This window comes from Macrotis lagotis, chromosome 6, assembly GCF_037893015.1.
Source record: "Macrotis lagotis isolate mMagLag1 chromosome 6, bilby.v1.9.chrom.fasta, whole genome shotgun sequence".
Taxonomy (NCBI): Eukaryota; Metazoa; Chordata; class Mammalia; order Peramelemorphia; family Peramelidae; genus Macrotis; species Macrotis lagotis.
In genome coordinates, this window is record NC_133663.1 from 8434343 (window position 1) to 8456448 (window position 22106).

At 43.4% G+C, this 22106-nt stretch overlaps 1 protein-coding gene across 3 annotated transcripts in view; it reads right to left on the bottom strand.

Annotated features, from left to right (window-relative positions):
- LPP (LIM domain containing preferred translocation partner in lipoma) overlaps window positions 1–22106 on the bottom strand; it is a 346149-nt gene that overhangs the window by 149142 nt on the left and 174901 nt on the right. For all 3 annotated transcript variants that reach the window (XM_074190661.1, XM_074190660.1, XM_074190662.1), the window contains exon 4: window positions 5589–5712. In XM_074190661.1, the coding sequence (XP_074046762.1) occupies window positions 5589–5712 (124 nt within the window). The remainder of the gene's footprint in view (window positions 1–5588; window positions 5713–22106) is intronic.

Genomic DNA, 22106 nt, shown 5'->3' on the forward strand with positions numbered 1-22106 from the left:
GTAGAGATTTGGAGTGTCCTGTGAGGTCGGGCATGGCCTCCCTCTGCAGGATGGCTGATGGATCCCATGCCAAACAATTCTTGCCTCCCTCCAAAACTTCGCAATCTCCCAGTCTTCAGGGATGCTTTCAGTTTTAAATGAACACCAGGGTATCACCCAGAAGACTGTGCATCTCTGCCAAGAAGCAGAAGGCTGGAAAGCAAGTGTGTTCCAAGGACAGTGAGAACTCAATGCAATATCTTTTTTTGTTGTTGTTTGTCATAGTAATTGAGAAATAGAAGGTACACAGGAGGTAGTCAGCTCCTCCTGGACAGCGCATGCACACACACACACACACACACACACACACACACACACGCATACACACATACACACACAATCATACACAGACACTTCATTTGCTAGTCCTAGCATATTGTGAGTCTCTCCCCCATTTATTTGGACATTCCACTCCAAAACCTCTCTTTTCTCCTCCAAGCCCTGACATTTGTCCTGGCCTTCATCAGTGATTTATCTTTCACGGCTCCTTCCATTCCTCAAACAATTCCATCACTTGGTGGGAGAGTCTGCTTCCACACAGGTCCCTGGGAGCAGTTGCCCATGGAAACCTGTTGTTCAGGGATTCAGGCAGGCAGGCCCTCTAATGAAGGCAGGCCACCTCATTGCCTATGGATTTATGCTTGAAGACCAAATGACTGGTTAACTGAACCAGATGAGGAGCTTTCTCCAATTTCTAACCTCTCTTTCCATTGTGTTTGTCTTCCATGTTCAAGGGTGCCATTGTTGGCCTTGAAAGCTTAGTTCAGAGGTCATGACTGGTGTTTGGCTTCCAGAACTGAACTCATCCCTCCAAACTCACTGTCTTAGGAAACATAGGCATCTACAGTCTCAGGAAATTGAATTGCAGGAGACAAAGAAGTATTTCCAAAGAAGGCTGGAAAGAGAAAGTAGCTCATACAATAGTTTTATAAACTAACTTTTCATAGTAAACTAGGCTAGAAAAATGCACAAATGGCATCAAGATGAGATGATTTTCTCTTGTGTCTTGCCAGACAATATACATTTGTGGTCCTTACTGACACACTTCTGAGGTGCTGTGTTGTCTCAGACATAACTAAGCAGGGATGAACCTGGGCTTCCTTACCAAAGTCATGAGAGAGGTGAGGCTAAGATTCAAATCCTTCCCACTCCACTTGACTACTAGCCATTTGTCCTAACCAGTGGTAGAAAGAAATGTTTATTCCAAATCAGTTCAAAGCACCCACTTCTGTGCTTTTGCACCAGTTTTCCCACCTGCCAAGAATGAATTCTCTTTCCTCTCCTGGCCCTCCCCAAAACACAGAAACAAACCAAAGTAATTATCTTTCTAAGCCATCCTCAAGGGTTGCCTCCTACAAGAATCTGCCTAAACCCTTGCAATGACTTTATATTCATTTCAAAAATATTTTATATATTTTTTATACACACGCACACATAAAATTAACAATTAACTCCTTTTTAGCCTAAAGGCACTGGCATGTCCTTGTAGATTTATCTAGGTTCCTCTTCTGTTGTTGAGAATAAAATCACAATCATTCCAGGTTCCTAGATAGGAAAATTCCTAACATGTAAGAAGAGGTCTGGCTTTCTACTTTAATTTTTATTTGTATCTCTCTCGAGTTAGCTCCTGGCTTCTGTGGGGCTGCTGAAGCAGAGATAATGAAAACACTGGCCAAACTATTCATATGATGCTGGGATTTTTAATTGTGGAGGGAATTGTATCAAAAAGCATGATCTATACCATATAGCCTAAAAAAGAGAAGTATTACTACATCTATCTATCTATCTATCCATCTACCTATCATCTATATCTATCATCTTTATCTTATCACATCTATCTACATACCTACCTACCTACCAATCTACCTCTATCATCCATCCATCCATCTATCTATCCATCTATCTATCATCTATCTATCTATCTACCAATCTACCTATCATCTAGCTAGCTAGCTATAGCAGAGTGATGAAAAGGCTAAGGCTCACTGGAAGCCTCACACTGTCACCCATGCAGGAAAGCCCTGCCCAGAAGACAGGAACCCAGAGAGACCTCAGGTCACAATCCAGACTAACCTGGATCTTATCTCCCAAACTTTCCCAAATAGATATCTATCATAGGGGACTCCAGGAGAAGAAACTGGTAGTATGTGTTGACCCCATTGCAAAACCCAGCCCCTTCTACTCCCATTCATGGAAGAACCAACTATGTAATCTCTCATTATGGAACCAAGGTTTTGCTTTGTTTTGTTTTGGTTTTTTATTTTATTTTTTAGGTTTTTGCAAGGCAAATGGGGTTACGTGGCTTGCCCAAGGCCACACAGCTAGGTAATTATTAAGTGTCTGAGGCTGCATTTGAACTCAGGTCCTCCTGACTCCAGGGCCAGTGCTCTATCCACTGTGCCACCTAGCCACCCCCCAAGGTTTTATTTTGATGGATAAGGGATTTTTTTTTCAAGACTCTACCAAGAATCTATACCTTAGAAATGCAAAGACCAGAGACCTAAATTGATGAGGCAGCAAATAAGAGTGCTGAGTCTGGAACTAGGAAAACCTGAGTTCAAATCCAGTCTCAGAAATTTATTAGTTCTGAGGCCCCAAACAAATCATTTCACCTTTGTGTCTCAATTTCCTCTCTGTAAAATGGAGAAAATAGTAGCAACCTATCCCCCAGGGTTGTTTTGTGGATCATATTTGTAAAGCACTTAGAGTCTTACCTAAGTGCTAGCTATTGTAGAGAAGTAAGCATTAACATTGCTCATTCCACAGAGTTTGAGTTAGGCTCCTACTGGAGTGATTTACTAAAGCCCATGTTAGTGGCTCTCCACTAAGAATACCTACATGTAGTTAAGGCAAACAGCGGAGCCCAGCACGGTGGTCAAAGGCATAGAATGTCCTCCTAATGCTTCCCAAAGACCCATTACTGTGCCTGAGCTATGATGTTGTATTTGAGGGTTATTATTCCTGTTTACAGGTAAAGAAATTGGGGGAGGGAGGGAGGGACAAAGAGACAGGCAGACAGAGAGAGAGAGAGAGAGAGAGAGAGAGAGAGAGAGAGAGAGAGAGAGACTGAGAGACAAAGTCAGAAGCAGAGACAGAGAAACAGAGACTGAGAGACAGACCTTTGTCTTCTCTTTAGAAGAACAGACAGATAGACAGAGATAGGGAGAATGAGAGAGCGAAGGAGAGATGGATAGACAGACAGAGATACAAAGCGACAGAGAGATGGGGAGGAGTGTTGGGGGGATGAGGGGGTAAATGGACTGGTGGAAAGTTGTGAAACTCCAAAAGCCCGCTACATGGGCATAGAGACAAAGAAGGGTTTGGATGCCCTACAGCATATGGCAGATTGACAGGCAAGGCTTGGATAAAGACGGAGTCCAATCCAATTGCAAGGTGAGGTTTTCATCTGGAACCCACAAGTTGCAACTTATTTCAATAAGTGACCTTTCTCCAGCCAGTCTTTTCAAATAGAATTACTTCAACAAAATATTTCCATGACTTAATAGAATGCCTCAAAGTTGTCCAAAAAAGGGTAATTAGGTTCTTCCAATCAAAACCTCATCACCAGAATGAATTGCAGGCTTAGACTGGTGGGTTGGTTGCTGTTCTCCTAAAGATGCAAAAGCTATGTGCTCAAGATATTAGGAGGCCCTCTGTTTTCTAGAGCTAAGGCCCAGCATGCAGGCTCCCCTCTTGCAAAATCCCTTAATGTCGGCAAGGCTTGGTGCAGCCCCAGGTTTTCTCTGAACTTAAATGCAGCCCGCCCAATACCCCCATTTCAGCAGTAAAGTGCCACTTTGAGTCAACCTTGTCTCGTCGTTGCTGCTACCTCTCCTTGTCTGTACTGTATGGAGATTTCCCCACACAGCCTCAGGTCCCTGACTAGGGCTGGGGCCCTGGAACATGTATCTGCATCCCCTTGTTGCTTGCAGGCCATTTCCCTCCCTTTGAAATTAAACTTCTGTTAGATTCCTGGCTCTCGTCTCCAGCCATCCACAGGTTAAGAGGCTGGTTTGGTTTGACAGTCTGATAACTTTTAGGTCCATTACCTTGTCTTGATATGATGTTATAGAATGATGGAAGAGAAGAGTGCACACACTGGCAGAGAACACGACTCATCAACATCCCAGAGGACAGCCTCTGATTTCATGGGGATTCCCTCCAACCTTACTTAGGACTAGCGTACACTCCTAGGTACCTGTAACAAGAGGTCAGCACCCTTGTCTCACCAAGCTATACACTCATACCCCTGCCAGCTATGGGCCATATACAGTTTGGCATGTATCCAGGCAGAGTTTACTTCCTCGAAGAAGATATGCAAGGGATTTCATTTTGATCATTTCAAGACCAACCCCCAGAAAATGGCAGTGGGAGGAATATGCTCCCGTACTTGGTTGGGATAAGAAGGGTTGATAGCAACTGTGTGCTTTCAACAAGTTCTGTACTTTAGAGCCACTGGGGATGGGGCCTTTACTTGGCACCCTGAATTCTAAGATGTTCCTTGAACAAGAGGTTACAAAGTCTTCTCATGCCATGTTAAAACTGGGCATTATTATCCCTGATGAGGGAGCTGAGTTTAAGAGAGGATGAGTAGTAGTACGTTTAAGGCTTTCAGTCTTGACGGAGCCTCTGTTTCTTAGACTTGTTTTTGTTCTATCACCTCACAATATCCTTTAATATATTGCAATTGAATTTCTGGAAACCAAACCAATAAAATCTAAGTCAATTAGCTGACAGCTGTTTACTGTGCTACAGTTCCCATGGCAATTGGTCCAAACTTTCAATAGCAGCCTGTAGGACCACAGCCATCATAGCCTTATTGTATCTGCCATCACCTTTGAAACATCCCATCTCAACTCCATGTCAGGAACTGCCTGCCCCAACCATTTGGGCCTAGTCTGTACCTGCCCCTAGACATGTCTTTCCATTCACTACGCTAGGCTCCCTTGCTTAGCAGATGCTAATAAGCAGAAATGCCCTTTATGAGATGCTCTTCAACTTCACCAATCATATCCTGCCCATTATTGGAAGGCTGCTCTCACCTACCCTTTAACTTTTAGGTCTTTGCAAGGCAAATGGGGTTCAGTGGCTTGCCCAAGGCCACACAGCTAGGTCATTATGAAGTGTCTGGGACCGGATTTGAACCCAGGTACTCCTGATTCCAAGACTGGTGCTTTATCCACTACGCCACCCAGCTACCCCAATCCCTTCCATTTTCTAAGGGCTTCTTGAACTCAGGCTCTGCCATAAATCTTTCTAAGGTTTAAGATTTAAGATCCTTCAAGACAAGGATGGCTGTTCTATTTTACCTTAGTGCTTAGAATAGTGCCAGTCAAGGAACAAGCACACAATAAATACTTATCGGTTGATCTGGAGCCAGGACATGAGTTCTGCCATTTAACTGCCTATGTCATCCTAGGCAAGAGGCACATCTCCAGGTCTCATGTTCTACATCTGTAGCGTGTTGCCAGCACATCCATTGAAAAAAGTTAGAAGATCTGAGGCCAAAGGACACTGGCTTTAATGCTCCATCCTGAAGCAGCACTTACCAAAGTATTCATCAGAGGGAGGATTCTCCATGTCATATAGCATCTTCTTGGTGAGATGTTCCAATTCATCCTCTGGACGGAAGGATGGGGCAGAAACAGGGCCCCCGGGACCTGGATGGCCACCCTGGAAGAGCAAGAAAACAACATCTTTAGATTTCCCAAGTCACATTGAAGCCCTTCATCTGTGTAAGATATTAACCTTGAGGTGGGTGAATTGTTAGATCCATCTCTCCAGACATGTGTAGGCGCTCTCCCTTGTACACACACACACACACACACACACACACACACACACACACACTACATAGGGGCATGGTAAAAAGAATCCCAGGATTTGAAGTGGCTATAGTTGGAAAAGCTTCCCCAATTCAACCCACCCAATAAATGATCATGAAATCTTTGATGAAAGTCCTCCAGTAAAGCCACTACCTTTCAAGGAAACCCATTCCACCCAAGGTTAGTGCTCAGCCTTAAGTGAGTTTTTGATATTGATCTCCTTAAGAGGAAATAATCCTCTTTTTTCTTTCTTTGTGCCCCCCACCCACCCCACAGAGCTTCTGGCACCTTGTAGGTGCTTAATGAAAGCTAGTGGACAAAGCTGACTGTCTAAATTTTCCTCTTTGGCATTTCCAGGCATGACCTCATGGTTCCACCCCTAGGAGACCAGAAAGAAGTTTAGGTCTTTTTTTTCCATGTGATAACGCTTCCTGATTAAGGTTGCTTCAACCTATCCACCCTTCACTGAGTGTTCAGATCTTCATCTTACTACTAGGTGAGACTAATTCACTATGCCTCAGTTTCTTCAGCAATAAAAATGAGAGGGGGGGGTCATTATATGACCTATGACCCCATGATCCTAAGGCTTCAGGTTCAAGACCATTGGTGGATTGTAGGCCAATTGTTGAGAAACCAACCTAGGGAAGTTTAACAGAGTGCTGCTGACTGGTCCCAGGGAGATGCAGTGCTCAGGTGGCAGATCTCTAAGAGTATTTGCTATGCTGTGATGAAGGAGAGCCCATGCTACTGGAGCCCAGATCCACAGTGAGGAAATCGAAGTTCCTGGAATACTGAGACACACTTGTATAAACTCATTACAAGGAAAGACAGTAAAATATTAGGTAAGATTGATGACATGATACACAGTAAATAAAAGGAATCAATAAATGAGCTCAATAAACAAAAGGCCAGACACCATAAGGATGCCTCAATTCCAAGGAGGTTCCAGAGGATGTCCATATTCCATGCTCAACAAATTAACACGTGTAGATCCACCAATATACAGAAAAAGGGAAACCTGACTTTCCAGAAGAGCCTGTGAAAACCCAGCGTGTCTCATGGACAGGAGATGGTGCTTCTCATCTGACCTGGGCTGCCAGATGCTAAGGCATTCATGGCCACCATGAAGCAGGAGAGGCTGGACTTGTACAGAGATGTTTAAGGTAAAAGACCCTATCGGCGGAAGAGACACTCCTGGGACTTGTGAACAGGGGTCTTGATTCCAGGGACACGTTGGGCTGATCATCCTATGGATTAAGCCCTTCTCTTCAGCCCTGATATCATGTCTATGGACCACCATGTTTCCTAGCCACATACAGTTTGAGAAGGTTAGCTCCCTGTTGACAGATACGATTCTATTTTGGCCAGCGGAGGCACAGGGGTTTGGGAAATACTGTTGGAGTGTAACCCAACCAGCCCTCTCCAGAGACACCTACCCAAAGACATCCTCCAGTGCCCTTCCTGGGCCTCAACTGGCCTCACAGAGGGCCAGAAACCTGGACTGGTCTAGGGATCTAGAAGTGAGGGTCAATGCTCTCCTCCTTCTTCAAGAGGGAGGTTCAATTCTTCGAAGTTTATTTACATTGAAAAGAGGGAACGGGACCCAAGAAGAATACCAAGCAAAGAGAAGGAGAGGTGGAGCTGGGCCCACAGGAGGGTAGATGTATTATATTTCCAGAAAATGATGGGGAGTGGAAAGAGAGCTGGCCAAGTTTGATGTTAGGAGAGACTCAGAATCAAATCATTCTTCTGATGGTGACCTTTAAGCCTTGGCCTAGTCACTCATAAAACAGGGATGAGGAATTTGGAGCTAGAAAGAGACCCAGAGGCCAACAATGACCAACTAAAAAGGAGGGGATTATTTTACAGATGAGGAAACTGAGTCACATCACTTTGCTTAGGCTCACACAGGTTGGCACAAACACAAGAGAACCAGCAAGCGACAGTGGGGAAAGTCATGTGAAGCTTCTGACAACATCTAGCAGGGGTCCAAAGTAGGGATGGCTGGCATGGTCCCCATTTTACAGAAAGTAAAATGGAGGCTCTGAAATGGTAAGAAACACAGTTGTTGCACTTGTGTGAAACTGAGAGATGATGTCTTTCATTCAAATAACTTCAATGCATGTGTGGCTTGGTTGAAAGCTTCAGAGGATGGATGAGAACTAAGGCAAAAACTAAGCAAAAACAGGAAAATAATACACAAAATGGCCATGGCAGTGGACATGTAAATAGGAAGAACTTTGTGGAATCCTACCAATCAGAGCCAACCCCAGAGAAGAGAGAGAAGAATGGACTTTCCCCAGCCTTCTTTGCAGGGGTGGGGGACTTTGAGTATGGAATATTGCAGATACTGTCAGATTTCTGTGACCAGTTTTTCAGCTTTGCTGAACTGTTTTTTTCCCTAGATTTTTATTTCATACATGGTTTTCTGATAGAGGAAAAAAGAAGTCTATTGAGAATTAAAGGTGACATAAAAATGTACCTACATAATGATGTGTGTGTTTGAAAAGATAATATTTATATGTAACACAGACATATCAAATACATATGTAGAAACACAAACTTTTTTGGAACAAAAATCTTTTATACTTAAGTCCTGAAGGCAATTTAGCTTCAAAGTCCCCAGGACACTTCTAAAGTGGCTCCTGGGGCTTTTCTTATTTATAATTTCCTTGGTCTTTACGTAGCACCTTTCCTCGAAGGAGTTCCAACTGTTTCACAAACACTGGCAACCAAACAAACAGAAAACCTTGCCATGAGGCTAGGAGAAAAGCAACTATCTCATTAATTTAGAAAGTTCAAAAAAAAGAAAAAAATCCTCGAGTAACCACCCCAAACAAAACTAAACACTGTCTTCCAGAAACAAGCCAAACCAAACAACACAAAGCAAAACATCCAAAGGCACAATAAGGGAAATTGAGGTCAGACCCATTAAAGGGGAGTAGCAGGAATGGGAGCATCATGACCGATAGCCACACATGTGTGGTCTAGAGGGGACCAGAAACTGCAATGTGGCAGGAAAAATCAGGAGTCTGAGACCAGAATAGCCACAAGGGCTGTACTTGTCTCCAGTGCTTTGGAGCTGCCTAGGGGCCTGCCCCACTCTCCTTCCTCACCACTCTCCCTGGCAGGGGCACTCCTGACCCACCAGGAGCCTACACGAGGCTGTTCTCCTGGTCCCCTATGATTCCTGATCCTTCAGTCATTTGAGTCATTGTCAGTCATGCCCAACCTTTTTGATCCCATTGTAGGGGTTTCTTGGAAGAGATCCTGGAATGGTTTACCACATCCTTTGTGAAGTCATTTTATAGATAGACTACAACACAAAGTAGCTTGCCTAGGGTCACCCAGTTAGAAGTGTCTGAGGCCTGGCTTCTTGACCCCTGGCCAGGCATTCTATAGGCTAAGGCATCACTTGGCTGCCCTAGATGCTCCATCATCCCCCAACAATGTGAGGACACAGCTGGTTTGGTTCCTTACCTTGTGCATGCAGGGTCTGACACACAGTAGGGGCTTAGTCATCTACTGTTGAATTTACAAGAGAAGAGAAAGTTATCTGACTCTTAAAGTCTGATAACTTGGGGTTTCATTTTCCTTTTGGTGGAGACCTGTGTGTTGCTAGGCATGTGGTTTTACCTCTCTGACCTCAGGATTTTCTTCTATAAAATGAGGAGACAGGACTGGATGAACTTTAGAACCATTATGGGTTCCTTTACTGTGTTTTAAGAAAAGTTTTTTTATTGTTTTTGTGGTTTTTAGTTTGGATGCTATCTGGGTAAAAACAAAAGAAACAAAATAAATAAACGAAAATCCCTCTGTTCTCCTTAAACCATCCTCGTTAGCTGAGTTAGTCAATACTCAAACCACTCTCCACTTGATGGTGGTTATATGGGATCAGGTCAGAGAAGAAGGGCCATATTATGTACAAACTTTACCCTATTTCTCTAGATTAGCCTTTTATTGAAATTCAAAGAGCATCTAAAGAAATAAGGATGGCAATGCGGTGGGGTTGGAGTGGGGGGGGTCAAAAACTCTCCCAGCCACAATTTCTCCATTTGAGTTTGTGTTACTCATTTCCTTTTTCTCTGTCTTAGATAAAATCATGATGATGGGAGGAATAATAAGAAGTATTTCATCATTCAGACTGGTCATGGGAAAATAAACATAAGGCTAGGTAGGTCTTGGTGTTCTAGAAGCCCATCTTCAGGAGCATGAAATATAGACTGCACAGAAGCGATGCCAGGAGGGACCTCAGCCACCAGGGAGACGGATCCAGTCCTGACCCAAACAGTCAACTAGAGTCAGGGGGCAGACCAGTACTTCCCTGGAAGATCTATTCCACTGAGGGACAACTGAGGAACAGGAAGTTTGTCCTGACATCATGAAACCCACTCAGCCATATCAACAGATCTCATGCTTTTAGTTATAAAAACACTGGGAGAGAGCCAGAGGCAAGGGATGAGGATTCTCAGGTTCATATTTCATTTCAGTAGGTGCAAAGTTCCTCACGGTGAGGGAAACTTTTATCACTTTAGTAGCACAATGTCTGCTTCATCTTCAACCTAAAAAAACAAACCCAATACCAGGTTCTCCTCTGGGAATCCAGCCTCTGCTTCTCCCAATGCAACACTGACATTTCAAGGAAAATTGGGAGGGAAAAAAGAATGAATTTCAAACATCAAAATTGTCAGTATCTTTCAGCTTGTAAAAAACAAAGGCAGAAAATACACAATTATTTTCATTCCCCAAATGTTGCTTCCTGTTTGTATGGAAAAACCTTTGGCAACTAATGCATTTAGAAAGGATATTGCCAAATTTATTCCACAGGGATTGTTTTCTTTGTAAGAAATCATCTTTTTGACACTAAGATTCCCACAATGATATTGCAGAATGTCAAAGAATCGAATACCCTAATGACCAAAGATATTAAAATCTTAGGACAAAGAAAAGGTGTGTGGTGGGAATAAGTAGGTAGCACATTGCCATCAACGATCTACTCAAAAGAAGTGACATGAAAAACAAAATGTTTACCTGGATGAGTAAGAAGTGGGAAAACATTCAGAGAGAAGATATGAAACTAGACACACAGTCGGAGGATGACAGCGGTTGACATCAATATAAAGACTGAGTGGAAGACCTAAAGTAGCTCTTTCCTATGTTGGAGAACTTAAGCAGGCATCAGAAATGATGCGATGTGGAAACAAAGTAAAGACTGACAGAGTGCTTTCTGTGGGGTGGGGGGAGGGAAGCAAGATTGGGGGGGGAATTGTAAAACTCAAATAATATCTTTAATAAAAATAAATTTTAAAAAATGATGCGATGATATGGAAAGGCCATGACTCATCTGGTAGATATGAAACATGCCCATCAACTCAAGCATGGAACCACTCATTGAAAAACTCAGCTCAAAGACTCTGAAAGAGAGAGGGGCCTCTGAGCATCATGGAATCTTAGAGGGTGGAGGGCCTCTAAGGCCCTGGAGTTCATCCCCACAGAGGTCTCCAGATGCCAGGGCTTCTGATTCTGGAGAAAGAGGACAAGGATCCTATTCCCCATCCTTGAGGACCTCAGAGCTCCTCTCATGAAGCCCGAGAGTGATCAAGTTTCTATTTGGCTGCTGCATCATGACTCATATTGAACTGAAGTGCACTAAAACCCACAGGTCTACTTCTCCAAAAGGCTCTGAAAATACAACTTCCCCATATTATTAACTACAAATGTGACTTTAAAAAAGTGAGATTTTACATTTAACACCATTCCATTTCAACTAATTGCTTCAGGTCCTGTCTGCCCCACTACAGCGTTCTCCCACATACTCCCAATAGTGGTATGCTCCCTTTGCTAACTGGATTTATTTGGTTTATTTCAAGTTTAGGCCATTGGAAACTGTTTCTGAATCCCTGCTCTATCCTGGCCCTATGTCAGGTACAACTTTGAGAAGCATCCCAACAATGAACAAATCCATGAATGACAAAAGCATTTGCTAACTTAGGAGGCCCTCATGAAGTAGTTAGAATCTATGGCTTTTTCCAACTCACTGGTAAAACATTAAACAGCCAGGAACAAACACAGGTGACCAGGGTACTTCTCTACAGGTGCCTTCCCAAGTTAAAAGTGGACAATTATTGACCATGAACATCCTTTAGTCATCTGACCCCTATAACATCCACCTAAGGACCTAGCTTCCAACTCATATCTCTCCATCTTGTCTATAGGGACAGCATACAAAATATAGCAAAAGCTTGGCTATAATCAACTGATTCACCAGTTTAGAAACACTGTCCAAGTTATAAACAGGGTTATTTTGATACAAACTATTCCTTTTAAAGACACTTTTGGACCAACACTTCTTTTCTTAGTTATTCAATAACCATTTACCCTATCCAGAGTCTACCACAGTGTCGGTCACATCGTAGTCATTTAATAAAGACTTGTTGATTGATTAATTGATAAAATAGTTTGTCCTCTAAGACTATTTATGGGAATTCTGACTATTTTCTAAAGCAGCAGTTCTTAAGCTAAGTCTCTGACTTTTCAAAAAATATAATGATAGCTTATTTTAATGCAATTGGCAATGCTATGAATTTTATGCTATGCATTTAAGAACATTATTCTTTTAAATAGGGGGAGGGGTTAAAGGCTCCACTAGTTGTTCACACACACACACACACACACACACACACACACAAAACAAGTATTAAGAACTTCTGATTTAAGATATAGATTTTTGACAACTGAAAACAGGAAAAAGAAACCTTAGTGAGTTCCATTCAAATGCCATGATTCTGTGAATTTTAAGACACTTATTCAAATGGCTACAGGATAAAAATCTACTGTTATATATTGAAACAAGAAACCTAGTGACAAAGCCACCTGAGAAAACCACATAGGCCTCCTTCTCTCCTCTCAGAAAAGAAGAAAAGATTTTTCTTGGAAGAATATTTTCTCACAGATATTGCCATTCATCCTTAACCTTTGAGCACTTCCAACATATCTCCCTGCAAGCAGAGTTGGCTATGGTCTTCTCGAGGTAGAGCTAGGATCACAAACCAAAGTAATTGCGGTGAAAGCCCAAAGCCTAAGACTGAAGGACTAGGTATCCTTCCCCTGTCGATGAGCCGGGTTAAGTTTGCAGAACCTCATCACCAGGTTAGGTTGGCAGCAGCCAAAAGATGGCAGTCCCAGAAGTCCATAATGTGCTCTGTTGACCAATTCTTGAAATCTATCCTGCAGAAGGAAGCGAACCAACATTCACGTTGGTGCTTAAATAGAAAAGCCTTGATATTACTGTTTGCTGGCTTTGCCAGGTGAGATGGAGCCTTACTAAAAGCAAAAGGGACCCAGTTTATGAAGAAAAACTTCTTTTAATTCATATTTCAGAGATGACTATTAAATACATTTTGGAGTATGATATTCCAGAGGGCAAAGGAGTTAGGATTACAACCAAGAGTGACCTACCTAGAAAAATTGAGTATAATCCTTGAAAAGGAAAAATGGATAATTAATGAAATTGAGAACTTAAAGAGTATTCCTGGTGAAGAAACTAGTGATGAATAGAAAATCTGAATTTTAAATACAAATCTAAGGAGAAGCATGAAAAGATAAACAGGAAAGAGAAATCATAAGGGACTCAGTAAAGGCAAAAGTTTATATTCCTATATGGGAAGATGTTAATTGTAAGGACAGCTAGATGGCACAGTGATAGAGCACCGGCCCTGGAGTCAGGAGGACCTGAGTTCAAATCCGGCCTTAGACACTTAATATGATTGCCTCACTGTGTGACCTTGGACAAGTCACTCTTAAACTCATTGCCTTAAATAAATACAAATTTTTAAAAAGATGTTAATTATAACTCCTAAGAATTTTATCAGTATAAAGGCAGATCGAAGATGTATACAAAGATAGAGGATATGAATATGAGATGATTTAAAAATACTTAAAATAAGGAAAAAGAAGGATGCACTGGAAGAAGGAAAAAGGAGAATGGGAAAAAGTATCTCACATAAAAGAGATGTGAAAGGAAGAGTTTTTATAATGGAGGAGGAAAGGGGGATGGGTAATGCTTATACCTTATTTTCATCAGAACTGACCCAAAGAGGGGAAAAACAAACAAACTCAGTTGGATACAGGAATTTATCTTACCCCACAGAGAAAAGGGAGAAGGAGAGAACTGAAGGGAAGGCTGATAAAGGGAGGGCAGATTAAAAATTTCAGTGGTCAATAGCAAAGCATACATTTGAAGAAGGGCATGATAGACAAGGAGAAAGAGAAGAATAAACAGAAAAAAAATCAGATGGAGATAAAAATACAGTAATCATAACTGCAAATGTGAATGAGATGAACTTACTTATGAAATAGAATCAGATAGAAAGGATTCAAACCGAGAATCTAACTATATGTTGCTTACAAGGAGCACACTTGAAACGGAGACAAGGAATGAAAATAAGGGGTTGGGGCAAACTCTATTATGCTTCAGCTGAGGAGGAAGGCATTACTTAACGTTGATGGGCCTCAGGTTCCTCATATTAAAAATGGAAGGGATCAGAGTAGATGATCTCTGAAGAAGCCTTTAAGGTCTAAAATCAAGGTCTTATTTTCCAGAATGACAGTCTACTTGTTTGACACTGCAGAGCTAAGAAACCCAGTTTTAAAAGTTTGGTTATCTGCTTTCCCCTGAAAACTTCTATTTCATTCTAGAGCCTGAATGGTATATAGTAATAAATGATTAGTGACTGATGAATATTCTAAATAAAGACCTGCTTAAAAAGAAAAGAAAAAAAAAGAATTAATGCAGAAACCAGCATCCTGGACCTAGTCAATATGGAGAGAAGCAGACTACCCCATCTCAATGGTTCCCATGGACATCTGCATACACAGCGGCCCAAAGTCTTATTAACACTTTGTTTTAGAGCAGTAGTTTCTCCTAGTGTTCTCTGGGGATCCCTCGGGGTCCATGAGACCCTTTAAGAGCACCTAGAATATCAAGACCATTTTCAAATAATAGTAAGATGATTTTATTTCTAATCTGTTAAAGATGACCTACATAAGTGAATGTTTGTATGTGTGTGTGGGGGGTAACTACACAATTTTTAAGAGTGTAAAGCTACCCTGAGACCAGAAAGTCTGAGAACCTCTGTATTAGAGCATTAGAAATGGAATTGAAGGTGATGGCCTTAAGCTCTCCATGTTAAATTATATCAATAAATAGGGATCGCTATGAGATGTGGGATTAGACTCTGGCATGAAGCCCCCCCCCCCCAATGAGTCAAGGGGTGCATTCTTGGGCAATCTGAGGGGAGCACTGAGAAGCCAGAATGTGTGAACCATTCAGTCATGAAGCCAAGGTTAGAGAGAAGCCTGAAGTGTGTGTTTGTGTGTGGTGGGGGTGGGGGGGCATAGTGGGGGAGTAGTTTTTAATAAAGGAAATCCATTCATTTCCAACATCTCCCTTTTCCATTCTGCTTGATGGGTGAGAAGTGACTGGAGGTCTTTGAGCGTGTGCCTCTCTGCATGTGATTTAGAGAGCCTGTTGATTCAAAGTTCTGTTCTCACTCATTCGCAACTTCCTGAACGATTCATCAGACGGGAGCAAAGTTTCCAGTCTTGTGCAATCAATTAATTTCTGGATAGAAGCAGGGTAACAGTCACACCGCCCCGGCCGGCCTCCTGGAAAGGGCTCTGAAGAGGCTCCAGCCTTCTAGACATGGACAGTGATGACCGGCCAGAATGCCTAAGCATTCCAGGAATCTCTGGATACTTTGGAACATTGACAACCCTGGGTCCTTTGGTCTGCTGTTTGAGGTTCAATGATGAGAAGAGATGATTATGGGATAGTTGGGGATGGGGAGAGCCCCCCCCCCAAAAAAAAACTGAAGAACCTCCCTTCCACCTTCCACTTCACCCACTTCCTTTCTTCCAGCAACCGGCCTGGCCATTCACAAGATGACCTGAATGGCTTCCTAAGTGGAGAATTCAGATAGAGACTAAGTTATCTGCAGGGTGATAGGGGCAAGCAGGTCCACGTCCACAAACAAGGCCAGATACCATCATGGCTTCGTGGTTGGCAGATTTTATAGGTGGTTGGTCAGGAAACATGCTGTGCTCTCACTGAGGAAATGAGAGGCTACTTTCCTAATGCTCAGGTTAGAGACAAGTCTCTGAATCCCCTAGGCCTCAGGTTCCTGGTCTTCAAGATGAGGGCAGTAGGATACTATGATTTCTGAGGCCTCTTCTGGGTTTGCAGGCACAGGCATGGGCAAGTTGGCTTGGGAGCCAACCAGATTGATTCGCTTTCTGCTTGAACCTTGAGGGTCAAGCAGAGAAGAGGCCCACCTCTGGAATGAGTAAATGAATGAACTGATTCTAAACAAAGCTTTCATTAAGTGCTTATTGTTTTAGGCACCATGCCAGTCTGGGGCACAGAGACAGAAAAGTACACCAGTCCTACAGGCCTGCATTCTAATATGAGCAGACCACCCCCAGGAAGATAGTTTTGACCTGGAGGATCAGGACTGTGTGAATGGATGGCCAACTAGAATGCTAGCAATGATTTCCAAAGTAGACCAGAGCAAGACTCATGTTCTAGATGTTTAACAGGTGGGAGGCTTGTGTGCCAGTGGCAGCTGTGCCAGCCACTGCCTGTGTGACCCTCAACTAGTCACGGGCTACTCTGGGCCTGTTATTTCTCCTATTGTTGAGTGGATCATAACTTCAGGGAGGTGAGGCCAGGACAAGCCCATGAACTGGACTGGAGTGAGGGGGCTGTGCTAGGTCCCCAGCCTCACTTTCTCCTCCAGAGTCCCTGGGTCCAGTGGTTAGATAGGAATCAGGACAACTAGAGAGGGTCCTGAATGTGAGGCAGTCAGTCAATTGAAATTAATGGTCACATGAGCAGAAGAGATCATTCTCAAGGCCCATTCCAGCTCCAACATACTTTTCTTTTCTAGAGTCCTCTCTGTCTGTCTGTCTGTCTGTCTGTCTGTCTGTCTCTCTCCTTGCTGACTCAATGGGCTTAAGTATCTTAACACAATTTCCTAATGTCTTTCCGGAGAGTTAGGGCAGTTAGGTGCACTGGATAGAGCCCTGGCCTCGAAGTCAAGAGGACAGGAGTTTGTATCCAACCTCAGACACTTGACTCATCCTAGTCATGTGATCTTGGGCGAGACACTTAACCCGAACTGCTCCATCTCCAGGACCCTCTCCCGTTGACTTGATTTCTAGCTGGCCACTGGACCCAGATGGCTCTGGAGGAGAAAGTGAGGCTGGGGACCTAGTACAGTGTCCCCACACTGAAATCCAATTCAAGTGATTGTCATGGCATCACCTCCCTGACCTCAGGGTCTTCTTCTTCGAAAATGAAGGACAAACCATCATGAGGGCTGAAACTCCGCCTGGCTTAGAAAGCAGCTGGGCAAATTTGGGTGATACACATCAATTCCATTTCAGAAACATTTTTTAATCACCCCACAAACATCAAATTGTGACAAAGACAGAGAGTGAAATCACAGAGATTTACATCTGAAAGCATGTTGTGGTTTTAAAAAAACGCACAGTAAGTGGAAACCTCCCGGACAAAGCTATTTCCAAATTCAGGGTGACATTGGGGAGGGGTCAGGCTGCCCCGCACTGGAAAGCAGATCACATCCATCAGCACCCACTGAGATCGTCACATCCCCATTCAGCACTCTCACTCTGACTCAGCCATCGGCAGGGCCCAGGGTCTCCAATCTACCAAACTTCCTCCAGGTGATCACCTCAGTCCCCCGCCACAACCCCCACCCCATCCTCCATGTCACTCAGGTGACCCATGATTCTGTGACGACATGGCCTTCCTACACTTTACGTCATGGGCAAGTAGACTCCTTGACCAAAACAACATCAAGCCTTATGTTTCAGAAACTGGGCAAAGTGCAAGAGCTAAGAATAGAACCAAAGCCTTGCCCTTAAGCACCTTCCAAGACAAATGCAGCAAACACAGGACAGTGAGGACTGAGGGAGTACCCATCTTTGACCTGGGAAGACAGAGAGATGGTGGGTGGAGCCATAATGCAACTGATGACCAAGTCCAACTCAACCCTTCAGTCTTAGCCTCCTTCTCCTCTTCCTCATCTTTACAAACCAACTTTCCACTCTATAAATACCTCTGAGCTTAGCTATTGGGCAAAGATGGACAGGGTGGTCCTAGGGAGGAGAGAGCCAGGATAGGAGAAGGAGCCATGGAGGAAAGACCTCCATATCATGGTTAGCATCAAAGTCCATCCCACACCTTTGCACAGGCACTCTCATCTTCTTTACAAAAGGCATATCTGGGCCATCTCTTGGAAATCACTTTTCATGACTCTCCTCCTAGATGTCAGCATTCTCTCCAACTAAAATGCCTTGGGCGTTTCTTGTCTTTATTCTTCTGCATACACACTATGATTCCCCCACCGAAACAAGCCAGTCTCTGTGAGGACAGATCTGTTTCATCTGTGCCTTTGTACTCCCAGAATTTAGCACTTAGTAGTGTTTTAGAAATATTGATCAAATTATATTGAAATAAAATCAATGAGAAAAAAGCATATATAGGTATGTTATAATAAGAGCTAATGAGGCAGCTAGATGATGCAGTGGCCTAGGAGTCAGGAGGACAGGAATTTGAATCTGGCCTCATTCACTTTAACTCATCCTAGCTGTGTGTCCATGGGCAAGTCACTTCACCCTGACTGCTTTGCATCCTGGGCCATCTCCAGTCATTTTGATTCCTATCTGGCCACTGGATCCTGATGGTTCTGGAGGAGAAAATGAAACTGGTGACTTGGCCTGCCCCCCCCCATTCAAATCCAATTCTTCTGCTTGCCATGGCATCACCTCCCTGATGTCATGAACTTCTCCAAAAATGAAGGACAAACATTATTATAATAATAGCTAGCAAGCACCTACCCTGGGTGGGGACTCTGCTAGGGACTTTATATCTCAGTTGATCCCCACAGCAACCCTATGGAGTACTAGGAGGATACCCATTTTACAGTGGAAAAAACTGAGGAAGATAGCAGTTCAATGACTCCCACACAGGTAGTAAGTGTCTGAGTCTGGATTTGAACTCAGAAAGATGAATCTTCCTGACTCCAGGTCCCTCAATCTATTTACTGTCTGTCTTTCTGTCTATCTCCTTCCTTCTCTCCTTCCCTTTATGTTTATGGATGGATGGATGGATGGATGAATAGATGTAGAGGTGTGTATATAGGCCTACACACAAATCTACATATAACTGTCCCGTACTATATATATATATATGTATGTATTATAAAACTATGCTATAGATGCATGCTTTACCTCATATCCATGCAAATACACATGTGTCTGGCCCCTTCTGCAATAAGCTAAGGACTGATCAGTGTGAATAACAATTCTCACTAATGCTCTCATTCCTCCAATTCATACTGCATATTCCCATTGGGCGGAAATCAATGATCATATTTTACATAAAATTATAACTTTGAGTATGGGAATTCGAATAATGCAATTACTTCCCAAGGTTCCTCATCTGCCCTCCATAGAACCTGCTTATGGAAATGTGCATTGTACCTATGGCTATAGGTTAGGGGCAGTGGACAGAACGCTGGGCCTGGAGTTAGAAAAAGTCATCTGCTTGAGTTCAAACCTGGCCTCAGACACTTATTGGCTGTGAGACTTTGATCAAGTCACTTCATCCTGTCTATGTCTATGTTTATATATTTCCTTGACCCTGCAGAGAATTGTCCTGGGCAGGGATTAAATAAGACTCATGGACTGCTTGGCCTCATGTTATATAGAAACATCCTGAGGGCAGGGACTGGTTCATCTAGGTGTGTCCTCATGGGGCCAGATCTTAAAACTTTCTCTATTGATTGAGTGAAAAAAAAATCTGAAGAATGTCTAAAGAAAATTGAATTCAAAGTCCAGGACACTTGAAAGTCAACATCAACCTCATTCTGCCATTCTGCCCCTCTGCCCACTGACATCCCCCCCCCCCCCCATACAGACAGCCACACTATGTCCATGCACTATGGCCGTGCAGGCATATACACAATGACATGGACACACACATTTGAACACACCTCCAATTTCCATTCCTAGACCAGAGGAAAAGAAGTTGCCTCCTGCCAGGGCCATCTGGGCTGGCATGCTGGCACAGCCACTCTGCCTCTGCACCCTTAGCTAGGTCCTTTCCCTTGGACCTTTGGCCCACCCCATTGTCCTTATTCATCACCCTCTGCTTTGTGTTTCCATTTTCTGGGGAGTGAGCGACTGAACTCCATGCTGACCCAAGACTCTCCAGAGAACACCTTCCTGGCATTAAAAAAAAAAACTGTGGGAAAAAGGAAGCCAGGGCATTGAGAAAAATGATGGCTAATGAATACTTGCTCACTCCACATCCACTGTGGCTGTTCACTTTTCTGGTCCATTTGTAATGATGCATATGAGGCTCCTTCTCTCATTGGAAAATGCACTTCAATTATTTGTTCTTGAGAAAAGAAATATGGAAAGGATCTTCTTTTCAAAAGGTAGCATTAGCCCCATTTTGGAGCTGAAAGCCTGCCAGGGACACACACACACACACACACACACACACACACACACACACACACACACACACTTATACAAATAAATATATAGATATAGATAAATACATACATACATATATCCTTATATACAGCTATAGATATAGATAAATACATACATAACATGTATCCATATATACAGAGATAGAGAGAGAGAGAGAGAGAGAGAGAGAGAGAGAGAGAGAGAGAGAGACACTGAGAGGCAAAGTCAGAGACAGAGAAACAGAGAGTCAGACAGAGTCTTCCCTTTATTTCTCCCATTCAGCTGGGTCAAGCTGACCCCCCCCCCCCACAACTGCCCTGACTCATCCCATTTTTCAATCCTTCTCTTTAATATAGATGGAGGTGATGGAGCCATCTGTGGATGGATCTCAGTGCATGAGTATCAGTGTACAAAAGAAAACAAAAGAAGAGAGGAGGGGAGGGAGGGAAATACAATGAAGTGGGGGGTCCAACTTCAGCACTGGAGGAGTCCTTTCCTTAGGGCCTGGGCACAACTGTCTTCTTGAAGCTCTGATGGGGAGTGAGTTCTCCCATAGAATGAGCTGAATCCTCCCCCACTGCAAGCTTGGCTCCCCCAGGCTTGGTCAGTGGCCCGAGACTAATCACTTCCCCCCTATAGGTGAACAGAGAGTTCCTGTCCTTCAAGACTTCTCTTTCCCAGATGAATGTTCCCCACCTAGCCAACCCTTGCCCCCCTCTTCTTTCTGTCTTCCTTGCCTAGCCTAGGGTCTGGTGGACTTCTTTCAGGTACCTAACAGCCATTGACTATGGGACTGATTCTTTCAGACTGAAGCACAGAGTCTGGGCAGGCCTGCAGTCTCCCCTACAATTTGCTCCCCATATCCAATGATGTGGCTCTTCCCTGGTTTTCTTCTGCCATGGCTGAGCATCCCTGCTCTGTCTCTGCCCGGTGTTCATCTGGGTCATGTCCCTCCGAATCGGGCCAAGGCTCTCTTTACTCCTCTCTTTCCCCATCTCCCTTGGAGACCCCCTTGGCTCCCATGGTCTCAATCTTTGATGTTCTTAGCATATTACCTGGCAGATTGTGGGCACTAGATATAGACTGACTATAATCCAAAAATCTAGATCTAATTGTTCTCCTGAGCTCCAGTCCCCTATCAGCAGTGGTTTCTCAGTCACCCCAAATTGGGTGTTCAGAAGACAGATCCAAAACAGAAATAATTAAAGCTCTACCCCACTTCTAAACTTCCCTATTAGTTGAGGTCAAGAGCACCATCAACTGCCCAGGCACCAGTCTGGTAACCTTGGTGTCATCCTTGATTCCTGACTCTCACCCCCCGCCCCCGTATGAAATATATTGTCAACACTTCTCAGTTCCACCTTTGTATCATTACTTCTTTCTTTCCTTTGCCTTGTTTAATATTTGTATCCATACATATATGAAATTGTAACTCCAACAATTAGATTATAACATAATTTCTTTTTTTTAAGTTGTTTTGTTTTTTGCAAGGCAAATGGGGTTAAGTGGCTTGCCCAAGGCCACACAGCTAGGTCATTATTAAATGTCTGATACTGGATTCGAACTCAGGTACTCCTGACTCCAGGGTCAATGCTCTATCCACTGCGCCATCTAGCCTCCCCATAACCTAATTTCTGCATAGATTTATTTTAGTGTCTATGATTACTCTCTACCTAT